Here is a 17,556-nt window from a genome sequence, read left to right on the forward strand (position 1 = left end):
TAGCCTGCCATGATGTCCTTTTGACACAGTGAACATCCCTGGGCCTCTCCTCCTCTCTTTTTCTGTCTATCACAGACAGAACAGGTGGAAAGGAACCACATCAAAGAGAAAAAAGCGGCGGTGAAGGAGTTTGACGATAAGAAGGTTGAGCTGAAGGAAAATTTAATTTCTGAGCTGGAGGAGAAGAAGAAGATGATAGAGAATGAGAAATTAACAATGGAGTTGACCGGCGGTAAGGAGCATCACTGAAAAAGATAACAGAAATCTCCCCCTCCTCACGTGGGGATTAAAAAGAATGAGAGAAAGAGAAAAAAATTGAGGAAAGAAGACTATGTAGGCTAATTTATTTCTGTTAATGCAGTGGAAGTGTTTTAGAGATGAGAGGGAGAGCTTTTAAGCCAATCTCAGATCTCACAGCCTTGGTATTAACATGGGTGCCAGTTAAAATGGCCTAGTCTTAGATGCATTGTGTTCTCTTACTCAAAATGTGCATATTTCATTCTAATCACTCAGCTGATGATCTTGTTACTGTGCTTTACTTTACGTAATGAAAATACTTAACATATATTATAGTTATCAATATACTGATATACATTTCATCTGTTTTAGTTATTTCTTTGAGTGTCAGCTGCAGTGAGCTCATGGTTTGTTTCCCTTTAGATTCTATGGAGGTGAAACCCATCATGACCCGGAAGTTGAGGAGGAGACCCAACGATCCAGTCCCCATTCCAGACAAAAGAAGGAAACCTGCACCTGATATCCTTTACAACTCTGCTTGTTTATATAAGGTTTGACCCGAGCTATGCGCTGTGCAGAATCCATCTGTCTTCAATAACAATCTCGTCTTTACTTATTTTCTTTAGTTACAGTACATTTCCCATTTCTAATTTGCACAGCTGTTATAACAGATGTTATTTACAGAAATATTATTTGGAGTGTCTGGGTACAAATTATGATAAGAGTTGTCCTTAACTAGGCACACCTCAGTTAAACTATTTGCTAACAGACGAACAAATAATGGAAGATCTGCGAACACTGAACAAGCAGCTGAAGTCCCCCAAGCATCCAGGTTTTACTACTCTTATGATTGTTTCAGTTAGTCTGAAGACCTATTCAGCTAAAATAAGTAAAGTACATCAAGTTATTAAAGGATTTTAGTTCAGAAAATATTATATTAATTTTAGATACCATTGTTTAATATAAAAACCTGCCCAGGCCGTGTTAATAAGTTAACTATTTACATTGAAATGAATAGATGGATTTGTGTTCTCATGCCATGTTTTCTCCCCAGTGTCTCCGTCTTCTCCAGACCATATGCCCACCACTCCAGTAGAGGCCCCTTCACAGCGCTATGAAGCCCGCATCGAAGAAGGAAAGCTCTACTATGACAAGAGATGGTACATACAATGCATTCGGAAAGTATTCAGACTCCTTGACTTTTTCCACATTTTGTTACGTTATAGCCTTATTAAAATGGCTTAAATTGTCCCCCCCAATCTACACACAATACCCCATAATGACAAAGCAAAAACAGATCTCTCCAGAGATGTTCGATCGGGTTTAAGTTTGCGCTCTGGTTCGGCCACTCAAGGACATTCAGAGACTTGTCCAGAAGCCCACTCCTGTGTTGTCTTGGCTGTGTGCTTAGGGTTGTTGTCCTGTTGAAAGGTGAACCTTCGCCCCAGACTGAGGTCCTGAGCACTCTGGAGCAGGTTTTCATCAAGGATCTCCCTGCTCCGTTCATCTTTCCCTCGATCCTGACTAGTCTCCCAGTCCCTGCTGCTGAAAAACATCACCACAGCATGATGCTGTCACCACCATTTTTCACCGTAGGGATGGTGTCAGGTGACGCTTGGCATTAAGGCCAAAGAGTTAAGTCTTGGTTTCATCAGACCAGACAATCTTCTTTCTCATGGTCTGAGAGGCCTCTAGGTGACTTTTGGCAAACTAAGCGGCTGTCATTTGCCTTTTACTGAGGAGTGGCTTCCATCTAGCCACTCTACCATAAACGCCGGATTAGTGGAGTGCTGCGGAGATGTTGTCCTTCTGGAAGGTTCTCCCATCTCCACAGAGAGTGACTCTGGAGCTCTGTCAGTGACCATCGTGTTCTTGGTCACGTCCCTGACCAAGGACGTTTTCCTCAGATTGCTCAGTTTGGTTGGGCTGCCAGCTCTAGCAAGAGCCTTGGTGGTCCCAAATTTCTTCCATTTAAGAAATTATGGAGGCCACTGTGTTCTTGAGGACCTTCATTGCTGCAGAAATGTTTTGATACCCTTCCCCAGATCTGTGCCTTGACACAATCCTGTCTCGGCGCTCTAAGTACAATTCCTTCAACCTTGTGGCTTGGTCTTTGCTCTGACATGCACTGTTAACTGGGACAATATGTAGACCGGCATGTGTATTTCCAAATCATGTCCAATCACTTGAATTTACCACAGGTGGACTCCAATCAAGTTGTAGAAACATCTAAAAGATAATCAATGGAAACAGGATGCACCTGAGCTCAATTTTGAGTCTCATGGCAAAGGGTCTGAATAGTGAAGGTATTAAAAAAAAAAGTGTATATATTTAATACATTTGCAGAAATACACTGCTCAAAAAAATAAAGGGAACACTAAAATAATACATCCTAGATCTGAATGAATGATATATTCTTATTAAATACTTTCTTTATATAGTTGAATGTGCTGACAACAAAATCACACAAATTATCAATGGAAATCAAATTTATCAAACCATGGAGGTCTGGATTTGGAGTCTCACTCAAAATTAAAGTGGAAAACTACACTACAGGCTGATCCAACTTTGATATAATTTCCTTAAAACAAGTCCAAATGAGACTCCGTAGTGTGTGTGGCCTCCACGTGCCTGTATGCCCTCCCTACAACGCCTGGGCATGCTCCTGATGAGGTGGCGGATGGTCTCCTGAGGGATCTCCTCCCAGACCTGGACTAAAGCATCCGCCAACTCCTGGACAGTCTGTGGTGCAACGTGGCGTTGGTGGATGGAGCGAGACACGATGTCCCAGATGTGCTCAATTGGATTCAGGTCTGGGGAATGGCCGGGCCAGTCCATAGCATCAATGCCTTCCTCTTGCAGGAACTACTGACACACTCCAGCCACATGAGGTCTAGCATTGTCTTGCATTAGGAGGAACCCAGGGCCAACTGCACCAGCATATGGTCTCACAAGGGGTCGGAGGATCTTATCTCTGTACCTAATGGCAGTCAGGCTACCGCTGGCGAGCACATGGAGAGCTGTGCGGCCCCCCCAAAGAAATGCCACCCCACACCATGACTGACCCACTGCCAAACTGGTCATGCTGGAGGATGTTGCAGGCAGCAGAATGTTCTCCACAGCGTCTCCAGACTCTGTCACGTCTGTCACATGTAAGCAGGTTAACACTGAGCACATCTTGGTGATCTCTGGCAAATGCCAAGCGCCCTGCACGGTGTTGGGCTGTAAGCACAACCCCCACCTGTGGACGTCGGGCCCTCATATCACCCTCATGGAGTGGGTGTCTGTTTCTGACCGTTTGAGCAGACACATGCACATTTGTGGCCTGCTGGAGGTCATTTTGCAGGGCTCTGGCAGTGTTCCTCCTGCTCCTCCTTGCACAAAGTCGGAGGTAGCGGTCCTGCTGGGTTGTTGCCCTCCTACGGCCTCCTCCACGTCTCCTGATGTACTGGCCTGTCTCCTGGTAGCACCTCCAGACACAGCAAACCTTCTTGCCACAGCTCGCATTGATGTGCCATCCTGGATGAGCTGCACTACCTGAACCACTTGTGTGGGTTGTAGACTCCGTCTCATGCTACCACTAGAGTGAAAGCACCGCCAGCATTCAAAAGTGACCAAAACATCAGCCAGGAAGCATAGGAACTGAAGTGGTCTGTGGTCACCACCTGCAGAACCACTCCTTTATTGGGGGTGTCTTGCTAATTGCCTATAATTTGTCTATTCCATTTGCACAACAGCATGTGAAATTGATTGTCAATCAGTGTTGCTTCCTAAGTGGACAGTTTGATTTCACAGTAGTGTGGTTGACTTGGAGTTACATTGTGTTGTTTTAAGTGTTTATTTTTTTGAGCAGTGTATAATAAAACATGTTTTGTCTTTGTCATTATGGGGTGTTGTGTGTAGATTGAGGGAATTAAATGTCTTCAATCAATTTTAGAATAAGGCTGTAAACGTCAGAACATTTGGGAAATTTGAAGTGCTCAGAATATTTTCTGAATGCACGGTACATACATACTTATCTATTTCCTTAATGTGCACAGCTTTTGTTTAATACATTTTTGAAAACTCAATACTACCACACTGTTTGTGACAGTATAGACATTTGTAATGACAAATCCATCAAAAGTCAGACTTGGCTGCCAATCATGCACCCCCGATTTTCGAGCTTCAGCACCATTCTCACGCCTTGAATCCCATGTAATTGCAGTGAAATGTTTTTTTTTTTTTAAATAGGTAAGTCTGTTAAGAACAAATTATTATTTACAATAACTTCCTAGGAACAGTGGGTTAACTGCCTTGTTCAGGGGCAGAATGACAGATTTTTACCTTGTCAGCTCGGTGATTCGATCCAGCAACCTTTCGGTTACTGACTGGTCCAACAATCTATCCACTAGGCTACCTTGCCGCCCCTTTTTAAAAGGGACCGGTGGCTATCCGAGGCTGCTTTTAATTTAAGTTTAATGTAATTGCATGTGAAGCTTGTTCAATCACAATGGCCTTTGTTTATCTTCACTTTAATTTGTTTTATTACACTTTTTTAAATGCAGAAGAAAAAGGGGATTTTCATTTAGGTTGATAAAGTCCAATTTAGGTCCACAGTGGTCCTTTTTATTGACACTTTCATTTTTTAATCCCCAAAAATGGGGCGAAACATGTGACCTACTAAACTGGATTATTATTATAGAATATTGAGTTTTTAATCCATGATGCAGTTGACTTATTAGCCACTAGATGGCCACACACCCGTATAAATACTATACAACAGGAATTGTAGCCTTTACTGGCTGTATTTCTGGCATGTCTGCAAAGGTTTTAGTGAACTTACCTACAAAATACTATCTGCCCTCTGGTCAGTAGAGAAAGGTTATCTGCTACCATGGATTTACATTCCACTATCATGGAGCAAGAACATGGCATTGGCTATTCTGACAGAAAGGACTGAATATTGGCTTTACTTGGATAATCTGTCATCTCAGGCCCTTTGGGTAGAGAGGGAGAGTCTAGCGCTCTCTGCATAGGACATCAAACGTCAATGAATAATTCCTTTTGAAGAGTGGAAATTTGAAATGTGTTCCTTTTCCATGACTTTCATGTAGCCTCTAAATTTTGAAATGAGGGAGGGCTCAGGTGATGGACCACTAAGTAGTGCTTGCTGCTATCAGTCTCACTCTGTTGTTAACCGTGAAACTATATGGCTTTGGTGAGGATACTGGATATACCACATCCAAGGGGAAATGTACTATCTACATCTCCTTTCAAAGTGATTACTGTCTGTTTAGTCTGTTCCACCTGCTTCTGCTCTTACCTCAGGATGACTCTCCCCAGACAGATGTATGATAATCCAAGATTACCTGGCTGGCTGTCATACAGGACAAGCAGATTCTGTTAGATTACCTTTAAAATTACATTAAATAGATAATGTGTGTGCAGTACCAGTCAAAAGTTTGGAAACACCTACTCATTCCAGGGTTTCTTTATTTTTTGGCTATTTTCTACATTGTAGAATAATAGTGACGACATCAAAACTATGAAATAACACATGGAATAAAGTAGTAACCAAGAAAGTGTTAAACAAATCAAAATATATTTGAGATTCTTCAAAGTAGCCACCGTTTGCCTTGACGGCTTTGCAACACGCTTGGAATTCTCAACCAACTTCATGAGATTGTCGCCTAGAATGCATTTCATTCAACAGGTGTGCCTCAAATTAATTTGTGGAATTTGTTTACTTAGTGTGTTTGAGCCAATCAATTGTATTGTGACAGCCCTGTTTGGTAAAAGACCAAGTCCATATTTGGGCAAGAACAGCTTAAATAAGCAAAATGAAACGACAGTCCATTACTTTAAGCATGGTCAGTCAATCTGGAAGATTTCAACTTTTTAAAGTTTCTTCAAGTGTAGTCGCAAAAACCAAGCGCTATGATAAACTGGCTCTCGTGAGGACCACCACAGGAAATGAAGACCCAGCGTTAACTCGTCTTCAGCGGATATGTTCATTAGTTACCAGCCTCAGAAATTGCAGCTCAAATAAGTGTCAGAGTTCAATTAACAGACAACTCAACATCAACTGTTCAATGGAGACTGCATAAATCTGGCCTTCGTGGTTGAGTTGCTACAAAGAAACCACTACTAAAGGTCACCAATAAGAGGAGACTTGCTTGGGCCAAGAAACACGAGCAATGGACGTTAGACTGATGGAAAGCTGTCCTTTGGTCTGAGTCCAAATTCAATTTTTTTGTTCCAACTACTGTATCTTTGTGAGAAGCAGAGTAGATGAACGGATGATCTCCACATGTGTGGTTCCCACCGTGAAGAATGGCGGTGGTCTGATGGTGCTTTGCTGGTGACACTGTCTGGTTTATTTAACCAGCATGGCTACCACAGCATTCTGTTGCTATACGCCATCCCATCTGGTTTGTGCTTAGTCCCACTATCATTTGTTTTTCAACAGGAAAATGACCCAACACACCTCCAGGCTGTGTAAGGATTATTTGACCAAGGAGTGATGGAGGGCAGCATCAGATGACGTGGCCTCCACAATCACCCGACCTCAACCCAATTGAGATGAGTAGGACCGCAGAGTGGTGGAAAAGCAGCCAACAAGCTCTCAGCATATGTGGGTACTCCTTCAAGACTGTTGGAAAAGCATTCCAGGTGAAGCTGATTGTGAGAATGCCAAGAATGTGCAAAGCTGTCATCAAGGCAAAGGGTGGCTACTTTGAAGAATATTAAACAAATCAAAATATATTTTATATTTAACACTTTTCTGGTTACTACATGATTCCATATGTTTTGATGACATCACTACTATTCTATAATGTAGAAAATAGTAATAATAAAGGAAAAACCCTTGAATGAGTAGGTGTCCAAACGTTTGTCTGGTACTGTATGACATTCTTACCTGAATGGACTGATCCCTGCTCTTACCCCCTCACTCAATGTCAGTCGATTAAACATTAGAGGAACTACATTTAAATATTTTGCCTTTTTAATTTAAATGTCCATTTTTTTAAGGACACTGCTTAGAAATGTCTGAAATGGCTACTGAAAACAAGGTAAGATAATGATCATACTTTCTTTTCCAGCATGAAGTGTTTAATTGCTACAGGTTTTTTTGGCTCATGTAGTTTTGTTCTTGTCTTGACCCTGTCAGGTACCATAAGGGCCAAGCCATCTACCTGGAGTCAAAGGAGAATACCAAGATCAGCTGTGTCATCAGCTCTGTGGGAACAAACGAGGTGGGTGTCAGACCCTTATAGCACAAATATCTTAGACCAGGCTACCGGCTGTCTTTAGTCCTTGCATACTACACTGAACAAAAAATATAAACGCAACATTTAAAGTGTTAGTCCCATGTTTTATGAGATGAAATAAAAGATCTCAAATGTTCCATACTCACTAAAAGCTTATTTCTCTCAAATTTTGTTTACGTCTCTGTTGGTGAGAATTTCTCCTTTTCCAAGATAATCCATCCACATGACAGGTGTGGCATATCAATAAGCTGATTAAACAGCACAATCATTACAGATGCACCTTTTGCTGGGGACAATGAAAAGCCCCTCTAAAATGTCACAGAACACAATGCCACAGATGTTTAAGTTTTGAGGGTGTGTGCTATTGTCATACTGACTTCAGGAATGTCCACCAGTTGTTGCCAGATAATGTAATGTTCATTTCTCTACCATAAGCTGCCTCCAATGTCAATTTAGAAAGTTTGGTAGTATGTCCAACCAGCCTCACAACCGTAGACCATGTGTAACCACATTAGCCCAGGACCTCCACATTGGGCTTCTTCACCTGCGGGATCGTCTGCGATCAGCCATCCGGACAGTTGATAGAACTGTGGGCTTACAAAACCAAATCATTTCTGCACGAACCGTCTCAGTGAAGCTCATCTGTGTGTTCGTCGTCCTCACCAGGGTCTTGACCTAAAAGACTTCAGTGGGCAAATGCTCACCTTCGATGGCCACTTCGATGGCTGGGGAAGTGTGCTCTTCACAATGAATCCCGGTTCAACTGTACCGGGCAGGTAGGTGGCAGACAGCTTGTATGGCGTTGTGTGGGTGAGAGGTTTCCTGATGTCAACAACGTGAACAGTGTGCCCATGGTTATGGTATGTCCAGGCATAAGCTACAGACAATGAACAGAATAGCATTTTATCAATGGCAATTTTAATGCACAGAGATACTGTGATGAGATCCTGTCGTGCCATTCATCCTCCGCCATCACCTCATGTTTCAGCATAAAATGTAAGGCCCAATGTCGTAAGCGTCTGTACACAATTCCTGGAAGCTGAAAATGTCCCAGTTCTTCCATGGCCTGTATACATGTCACCCATGTTTGGGATGCTCTGGATCGATGTACGACAGCGTGTTCCAGTTACCGCCAATATCCAGCAACTAGGCACAGCCATTGAAGAGGAGCGGGACAACATTCCACAGGCCTCGATCAACTCCATTTGAAGTAGACATTGCATGAGGCAAGAGTTGGTCACACCAGATTCTGACTGGTTTTTGGCCCTACATTTAAGGTGTGACCCACATGCATATCTGTATTCCCAGTCATGAAATCCATAGGTCAGGGTGTAATTGATAGAAATTGACAGATTTTTCCTCATGAACTAACACAGTATAATCTTTGAAATTGTTGCATTTTTATTTTTGTTCAGTGTAGTTCAAGTTCAAACTGATCTGGTGCCAGGCTACACAGCTACAGTTATGCATTTTAGGCGTATGTCTTCTACAGTTTTGGAATCTTAGACTGCATGCTTTAAAATGCGGTGCAATGTTAGGAATTGTGTGACATTTTAGATTTTTGCTGCTTTTTCATCCACTGAACTTGTGATTTTCCCCTACAGATGCTCTTTCTTATTGCATGGAGAGCTAATGAGTAATTTGTTATGTTTCCCCCTCACAGATCTGGGTGAGGAAGACCACTGACAGCACAAAGATGAGGATCTACCTGGGACAACTGCAGAGAGGAGCGTTTGTCATCCGACGGCGGTCGGCGGCATAGAACACATGCCCCTTCTGTTTCTCCATCCATCTCTATAGCATCTCCCTCATTCTCTCTTTTTGTAAGTAAAGTATGTGGCTTCCCTCATGTTGATCCCCTGCCCTACTGTGTGCCTGAGGAAGTTTCCTCAATGACTTCTGGATGTTTCAACTAGGGATGCACCGATATAACATTTTTGCCCAATATTGATATTTTCCTTGCCAAATAAAACGATACCCGATATTTAACATTTTTTTGCGGCCTTTTAAGCATTCTAGTACAGTTAAATAGTTAACACGCAAACGGGCACAGCGGTCTATCGCAGTGCAAGAGGTTTCACTACAGTCCCTGGTTCAAATCCAGGCTGTATCACATCTGGCCATGATTGGGAGTCCCATAGGGCCCAGTGTCTTCTGGGTTTGGCCGGGGTAGGGCATCATTGTAAATAAGAATTTGTTCTTTAACCGACTTGCCTAGTTAAAAGTTACACACACCAAAATAAAGCAAAGCAGTGCGACAAAAACAACAGTTACACATAAATGTACAGTCAATAACACAGTAGGAAATCAATGTACAGTGTGTGCATATGTAGAAGAGTCAGGCGAGGCGGTAAGGCAATAATTAGGCCATAGAGGTGAAATATTTACAATTTAGCATTAACACTGGAGTGATAGATGTGCAGATGATGAATGTGCAAGTAGAGATACTGGGGTGCAAGAGGGTAAGTAATAATATGGGGATGCTGTAGTTGGGTGTGCTATTTACAGATTGGCTGTGTACAGGTACAGTGATCGGTAAGCTGCTCTGACAGCTAATGCTTAAATTTAGAGGGAGATATAAGGCTTCAGTCATTTCTTTTGTTTCAATTCGTTCCTGTCATTGGCAGCAGTGAACTGGAAGGAAAGGTGGCCAAAGGAAGTGTTGGCTTTGGGGATGACCAGTGCAATATACCTGCTGGAGCACGTGCTACGGGTGGGTGTTGCTATGGTGACCAGTGAGCTGAGGTAAGGTGGGGCTTTACCTAGCAAAGACTTATAGATGACCTGGAGCCAGTGGGTTTGGTGATGAATATGTAGCAAGGGCCAGCCAATGAGCATACAAGTCGCAGTGGTGGGTGGTGACAAAACGGATGGCACTATGATCGACTACATCTAGTTTGCTGAGTAGTGTTGGAGGCTATTTTGTAAATGACAGCGCCGAAGTCAAGGATCGGTATTATAGTTTTACAAGGGTATGTTTGGCGACATGAGTGAAGGCGGCTTTGTTGCGAAATAGGAAGCCGATTCTAGATTTAATTTTGGATTGAAGATACATAATGTGAGTATGGAAGGAGAGTTTACAGTCTAGCCAGACACCTAGGTATTTGTAGTTGTCCACATATTCTAAGCCAGAACCGTCCAGAGTAGTGAATCTAGTCGGGCGGGAGCGTGCGGGCAGAAATCGTTTAAAGAGCATGCACTTATTTTTACTAGCATTTAAAAGCAGTTGGAAGCCACGGAAGAATGTTGTATGGCGTTGAAGCTCTGGAGTTTTGTAAGCACAACGTCTAAAGAAGGGTTGGATGTATACAGAAGGGTTGGATGTATACAGAATGGTGTATAGGTGGATCAGAGAATCACCAGCAAGAAGAGCGATAACGTTGATAATACAGAGAAGAGTCGGCCTGAGAATTGAACCCTGTGGCACCCCCATAGACTGCCAGAGGTCCGGACAACAGGCCCTCCGATTTGACACAATGAACTCTATCTGAGAAGTAGTTGGTGAACCAGGCGAGGCAGTCATTTGAGAAGCCAATGCTATTGGCTCTGCCGATACGAATGCGGTGATTGACAGAGTCTAAAGCCTTGGCCAGGTTGAAGACGGCTGCACAGTACTGTCTTTTATCGGTGGAGGTTATATCGTTTAAGACCTTCAGCGTGGTTGAGGTGCTTGGGCAAGTTGCTGCAGGGAGTGCTGAGATGTTGGCCAGGGTAGGGGTAGCCAGTTGGAAAGCATGGCCAGCTGTAGAAAAGTGCTTATTGAATTTCTCGATTATCTTAGATTTATCGACTGTGACAGTGTTTCCTATCCTCAGTGCAGTGGGCAGCTGGGAGCAGGTGCTCTTATTCTCCATGCATTTTAGTGTCCCAAAACCTTTTGGAATTAGTGCTACAGGATGCAAATTTCTGTTTTGAAAAAGCCATCCTTAGCTTTCCTAACTGACTGAGTATATTGGTTCCTGACCTGATTATTCAACGCTAATGCAGAACGCCACAGGATGTTTTTGTACTGGTCAAGGGCAGTGAAGTCTGAAGTGAACCAAGAGCTATGTCTGTTCTTAGTTCTACATTTTTTTGGAATGGGGCATGCTTATTTAAGATGGTGAGGAAAGCACTTTTTGAAGAGTAACCAGGCATCCTCTGACAGGATGAGGTCAATATCCTTCCAGGATACCCGGGCCAAGTCGATTAGAAAGGCATGCTCGCTGAAGTGTTTAAGGGAGTGTTTGACAGTGTTGAGGGGTGGTCGTTTAACAGCGGACCCATTACGCACGCAGGCAATGAGGCAGTTATCGCTGAGATCCTGGTTGAAGACAGCAAATGTCTATTTAGAGGGCGAGTTGGTCAGGATGATATCTGGTTACGGATTTAGGGTTGTACCTGGTAGGTTCCTTGATAATTTGTGTGAGATTGAGGGCAACTATCTCAGATTGTAGGACAGCCGGGGTGTTAAGCATGTCCCAGTTTAGGTCACCTAACAGTACGAATTCTGAAGATTGATGGGGGTGATCAATTCACATATTTCCAGGGCACAGCTCGGGGCTGAATCGGGTCTATAACGAGCGGCAACGGTGAAAGACTTGTTTCTGGAACGGTGGATTTTTATAAGTAGAAGCTCAATTTGTTTGGGCACAGACCTGGATAGTATGACAGACCTCTGCAGGCTATCTCTGCAGAGATTGCAACGCCGCCCCCTTTGGCAGTTTTAACTTGTTGGAAAATGTTAGTTAGGGGTGGAAATTTCAGGATTCTTTGGTGGCCTTCCTAAGCCAGGATTCAAACACGGCTAGGCTATCCGGGTTGGCGGAGTGTGCTGAAGTAGTGTTGTTTTTTTAGGGAGGAGGCTTCTAATGTTAACATGCGTGAAACCAAGGCTTTTATGGTTACATAAGTCAAAAAATGAGAGCGCCTGGGGGAATGGGAGTGATGCTGGGGGCTGTAGGGCCTGGGTTTACCTCTACATCAACAGAGGAGGATTAGGGTAAGCGTATTGCTAAAGGCAATAAGAACTGGTCGTCTAGTGCGTTTGGGAACAGAGAGTAAAAGGAGCAGATTTCTGAGCACGGAAGAATAGATGGTACAGACAAGGGTATGGTAGGATGTAAGTACAGTGGAGGTAAACCTAGGTGTTGAGTGAGGATGAGAGCGGTTTTGTCTCTAGAGGCACCATTTAAGCCAGGTGAGGTCACCGCATGTGTTGGGGGTGGAACAAAATGACTAGATGAGGCATTTTGAGCTGGGCTGGAGGCTCTACAGTGAAATAAGACAATCACTAACCAAAACTGCAGTAGACAATGCATATTGACATTAGGGAGAGTCATGTGTAGCTGAGTGATCATAGGGTCCAGTGAGTAGTTAGGCTGGAGACATGGCGATTCAGACAGCTAGCAGGCCGGGGCAAGCAGATGGGCCTGCGGGGGACATCAACGGAAGAGCCTGTAGAAACCCCCTCGGACGCTGTCGTCGGCAGATCAGTCGTGATGGATCGGCGGTGCTCCGTGTCGGCAGTAAAGTGGTCCAGGCCAATTGGCAAAAGAGGTATTGAAGCCCAGGAATTGGCTGATGGATCTCTTCAGCTAGCCGGGAGATGGTCCTAGCTCGAGGCTAGCTCGAGGCTAACTGGTGCTTGCTTCGGGACAGAGACGGAGGCTGTCCCGAAGAGGCTGGCTTATGTCCAAGCTAACTGACTACTAACTAGTTAGCTGGCTAGCTACTGATTGGGGTTCCAGTTCTAAAGTATAAAAAAATTCAGATCCATACCACATTGGGTGAAGCCGATCTTGGAACAGATGTTTAGTTGTTGGAAGTGTGCGCTTAGTATTTTTCTGCTTTTTTGTGTAGTGCTGTGTTTTTCGTGGCGTCATTACGTCATCTACCTATATTATATAGGTATACACGTCAGCTTTGAAATCGGTTTTGCACATCGTCGTTAACCTGTTAAGTCGACCCTCTACTTTTTCGAACATTCTGTTAAAAATCGCACAACATTTCAGCGCCCTGCTACTCATGCCAGGAATATAGTATATGCATACGATTAGTATGTGTGGATAGAAAACACTCAGACGTTTATAAAACTGGTTAAATCATGGCTGTGACTATAACAGAACGTGCGTTTCATCGGAAAGTGCAGGAATATCTGATCACTGAAAATGGAAAAAAATATCCATCCGCGACTTCAAAGAATTGTTCAAAGTGAATCGAATTAAATGAGGCCGAGGTTGCAGTGCCTACAGCTTCCACACGTTGTCTAGAGTCTTGTCATTTGATTCGCAATTGATTCTTGGTCTAACCGAATCAAGGGAATCGATTCCCTCCGGTCTCCGACCAGATGTTTTGGTCGAGCTCTCTCCAAGACATTTTTTCGAAACAGACACCTATAGAATTGACATCGCCTCCTGATGAATTTTATCGCTTATTAAAACCTCTTAGGCCGCCCCATCCCGCATGCGGGATCGTGATTACAGCCTCAAGCTCATTACCATAACGCAACATTAGCGATTTCTAAAAATTGCAAATGAAATGAAATAAATATGCCTGCCCTCAAGCTTATCCTTTTCTTAACAATCCTGTCGTCTCAGATTTTCAAAATATGCTTTAGAACCAGAGAAAATCAATAATTTGTGTAAGAGTGGTGATAGCTAGCTTAGCATTTAGCGTTAGCATTTAGCACGCAACATTCACAAAAACCAGCAAAGGGATCAAATAAAATTTACCTTTGAAGAACTTCAGATGTTTCAATGAGGAGACTCTCAGTTACATAGCAGATGTCCAGTTTTTCCTGAAAGATGCTTGTGTAGGACACAACGTTCCGTTTTGTTACTATGCATTTGGCTACCGAAACTAACCGAAAATTCAGTCACCTAAACGTCAAACTTTTTTCCGAATTAACTCCATAATATCGACTGAAACATGGAAAACGTTGTTTGAATCAATCCTCAAGGTGTTTTGTCATATATCTCTTCATTGAAATGCTGTCCTTGGAAGCGTGCATTCTTCTCTGATTCGGATGGAAAAATACTGGTACCTGACTTTTGCGCACCAATTTCCACGCAGACACCGTGCGGGACACTTGGTAATTGTAGGCTCTTATGGTCAATCTTCCAATGATATGCCTACAAATACGTCACAATGCTGCAGACACCTGGGGGGAAACGATAGGAAGTGTCCGTTCATTCCTGTCGCATTCACAGCCATATAAGGAGATCATGGAAAACGTGCCTCCAGAAATCCTGTTGATTTCCTGGTCACTCAAACATCTTGGTTTTGCCTGTAGATTTTGTTCTATGGCACTCACAGTGAAAATCTTTGCAGTTCTGGAAACGTCAGTGTCTTCTTTCCAAAACTATCAATTCCAAGCATAGTCGAGCATCTTTTCGTGACAAAATATTGCGCTAAAAACGGGCACGTCTTTTTATCCAAAAATGAAATACTGCCCCTATAGGTCTAACAGGTTAACGTGTACTAATACCTAAAGTTGCATTACAAATGTATTTCGAAGTGTTTTGTGAAAGTTTATCGTCGACTTTTTGAATTTAAAAAAATGACGTTACGTCTTCATAGATCGATATCTAGGCTATATATGGACCGATTTAATCGTAAAAAAGACCCAATAGTGATTATGGGACATCTAGGAGTGCCAACAAAGAAGATGGTCAAAGGTAATGAATGTTTATATTTTATTTGTGCGGTTTGTGTAGCGACGACTATGCTAATTATTTTGTTTACGTCCCCTGCGGGTCTTTTGGGGTGTTACATGCTATCAGATAATAGCTTCTCATGCTTTCGCCGAAAAGCATTTTAAAAATCTGACTTGTTGCCTGGATTCACAACGAGTGTAGCTTTAATTCAATACCCTGCATGTGTATTTTAATGAACGTTTGAGTTTTAACTAATACTATTAGCATTTAGCGTAGCGCATTTGCATTTCCAGAGCTCTAGATGGGACGCCTGCGTGCCAGGTAGGACCAAGAGGTTAAACTAGACATAGGGCCAATGCCGATGTTGGCATTTTTAGTTAATATCGGTAGATTTCTGATATGCTCACAGATCTATCTTGCATCCCTAGTTGCAACCAATCAGGATCACTGGAAGGGAAGAGCAAGACTGTAAACCAAGCATTCTGTTGATTATATTTTTTTGAACATTTTTTAAATTTCTTTTCAAATTTTTGGCCATCTTCCAGCACAGGTGGAACCATTTTACCTAGAAGGTTTTTATTCTATTGTCATGATTCAAGCCCTGTTACAAATAGCCTGTAGGCTTTGTGTAGAGCTGAAAGGAATGGATTGCCCTGGTATAAGACATTTTGTAATAGCTCCACCATGCCTGAGAGACTTCTGAACTATTTCCATTTTGCTTACACTATCCACTCCTCTCAGATCTACACAAATGCATAGGGGCTCAAAGCTGATGGATAGGACTAACATTTCTTTCTACACTTAACACATTTCTGTAACAGTTTCCTTGATCTGCCGTTCAGCCGGAATCATGCCATGTTTTCTAAGAGCGACGCTTGTCTGAACTGCACCATCAATACGTGGAGGAGGGGGAAATGGACACAACATTTTCATATTGTCTCTTCATCTGGTAAATTGTCTGTTTATAGTTTTTTTTTGCTCCTGTTATATTGACCTTTTTATTGCTTATAAAAAAATATATATAATGTATTGACTTGACTTAAGGTTTTAATTTGTATCTGTGATATTGACATTAGATGAGTCTAATTCACTCGTGGAATAGCTATCGGACTTGGCTGGGAAGATGAAACCTAAAAATTTCTATTTGTACGTTTTGTGCGTTCCATTTATTAAAGATGTTATTGCCTTTGAGTTGACAAATCTACAAACAATAGCCAATAATGAGAAAGTGAAAAGATTTTTGGAATTTTGTAATTGTATTTTTTTTAAAGAAACACCTTATTTACAAAAGTATTCAGACCCTTTGCTATGAGACCAGAAATTGAGCTCAAGTTCATCCAAGACAACGCAGGAGGGACTTCAAGACACTTCTTTGAATATCCTTGAGTGGCCAAGCCAGAGCCCGGACTTGAACCCGATCGAACATCTCTGGAGAGACCTGAAAATAGCTGTGCAGCGATGCTCCCCATCCAACTTGACAGAGTATAAGATGATCTTCAGAGAAGAATGGGAGAAACTCCTCATACAGGTGTGCCAAGCTTGTAGTGTCAAACTCGAGGCTGTAATCGCTGCTGAAGGTGCTTCAACAAAGTACTGAGTAAAGGGTCAGAAAACTTAACAGTACCAGTCAAAAGTTTGACATCTCATTAAAGATTTTTTTTTCTATTTTCCATATTGAAAAATAATAGTGAAGATATTAACTATGAAATAATCCACATGGAATCGTGTTAAAACAAAGTGTTTAAGCACATCAAAATATACATTTTTGATTCTTCATAATAGCCACCCTTTGCCTTGACAGCTTTGGACACTCTTGGCATTCTCTCAACAAGCTTCACCTGGATTGCCTTTCCAAGGGACTTGAAGGAGTTCCCACATGCTGAGCACTTGTTGGCTGCTTTTCCTTCACTCTGCAGTCCAACTCATCCCACACCATCTCAATTTGGTTGAGGTGGAGGCCAGGTCATCTGATGCAGCACTCCATCACACTCCTTCTTGATCAAATAGCTCTTACACAGCCTGGAGGTGTGTTGGGTCATTGTCCTGTTGAAAAACAAATTTATAGTCCAATTAAGTGCATGCCAGATGGGATGGCGTATAGCTGAAAAATGCTGGGGTAGCCATGCTGGTTTAGTGTGCCTTGAATTCTAAATAAATCAGTGTCGCAAGCAAAGCACTACCACCTCCATGCTTCACGGTGGGAACCACACTTGCAGAGTTCACCTATTCGGCGTCTCACAAAGACTGGTTTGAACCAAAAATCGTACATTTGGTCTCTGACCAAAGGACAGATTTCCACTGTCTAATGTTCATTGCTCGTGTTTTTTTGGCAAAAGCAAGTGTTCTTATTGGTGTCCTTTTAGTAGTGGATTCTTTGCAGCAATTTTACCCTGAAGGCCTGATTTCACGCAGTCTCCTCTGAACAGTTG

The 17,556-nt window shown here is 42.6% G+C and overlaps 1 protein-coding gene across 12 annotated transcripts in view; it reads left to right on the forward strand.

Moving 5' to 3' along the window:
- LOC118393539 (sin3 histone deacetylase corepressor complex component SDS3) overlaps positions 1–17,556 on the forward strand; it is a 38,083-nt gene that overhangs the window by 8,756 nt on the left and 11,771 nt on the right. For 6 of the 12 annotated variants that reach the window (XM_052461835.1, XM_035786288.2, XM_035786290.1 and 3 more), the window contains exons 6-12: positions 76–232; positions 661–756; positions 983–1,069; positions 1,292–1,397; positions 7,391–7,475; positions 9,154–9,313; positions 15,949–16,318. In XM_052461835.1, the coding sequence (XP_052317795.1) occupies positions 76–232; positions 661–756; positions 983–1,069; positions 1,292–1,397; positions 7,391–7,475; positions 9,154–9,252 (630 nt within the window). In that variant the 3' untranslated portion in view covers positions 9,253–9,313; positions 15,949–16,318. Of the gene's footprint in view, positions 1–75; positions 233–660; positions 757–982; positions 1,070–1,291; positions 1,398–6,688; positions 6,854–7,251; positions 7,293–7,390; positions 7,476–9,153; positions 16,319–17,556 lie in introns of those variants that run through there. The other 6 variants (XM_052461838.1, XM_052461839.1, XM_052461841.1 and 3 more) reach the window with 5 other exon arrangements.

Source organism: Oncorhynchus keta, chromosome 14 (assembly GCF_023373465.1).
Source record: "Oncorhynchus keta strain PuntledgeMale-10-30-2019 chromosome 14, Oket_V2, whole genome shotgun sequence".
NCBI classification, from domain to species: Eukaryota; Metazoa; Chordata; class Actinopteri; order Salmoniformes; family Salmonidae; genus Oncorhynchus; species Oncorhynchus keta.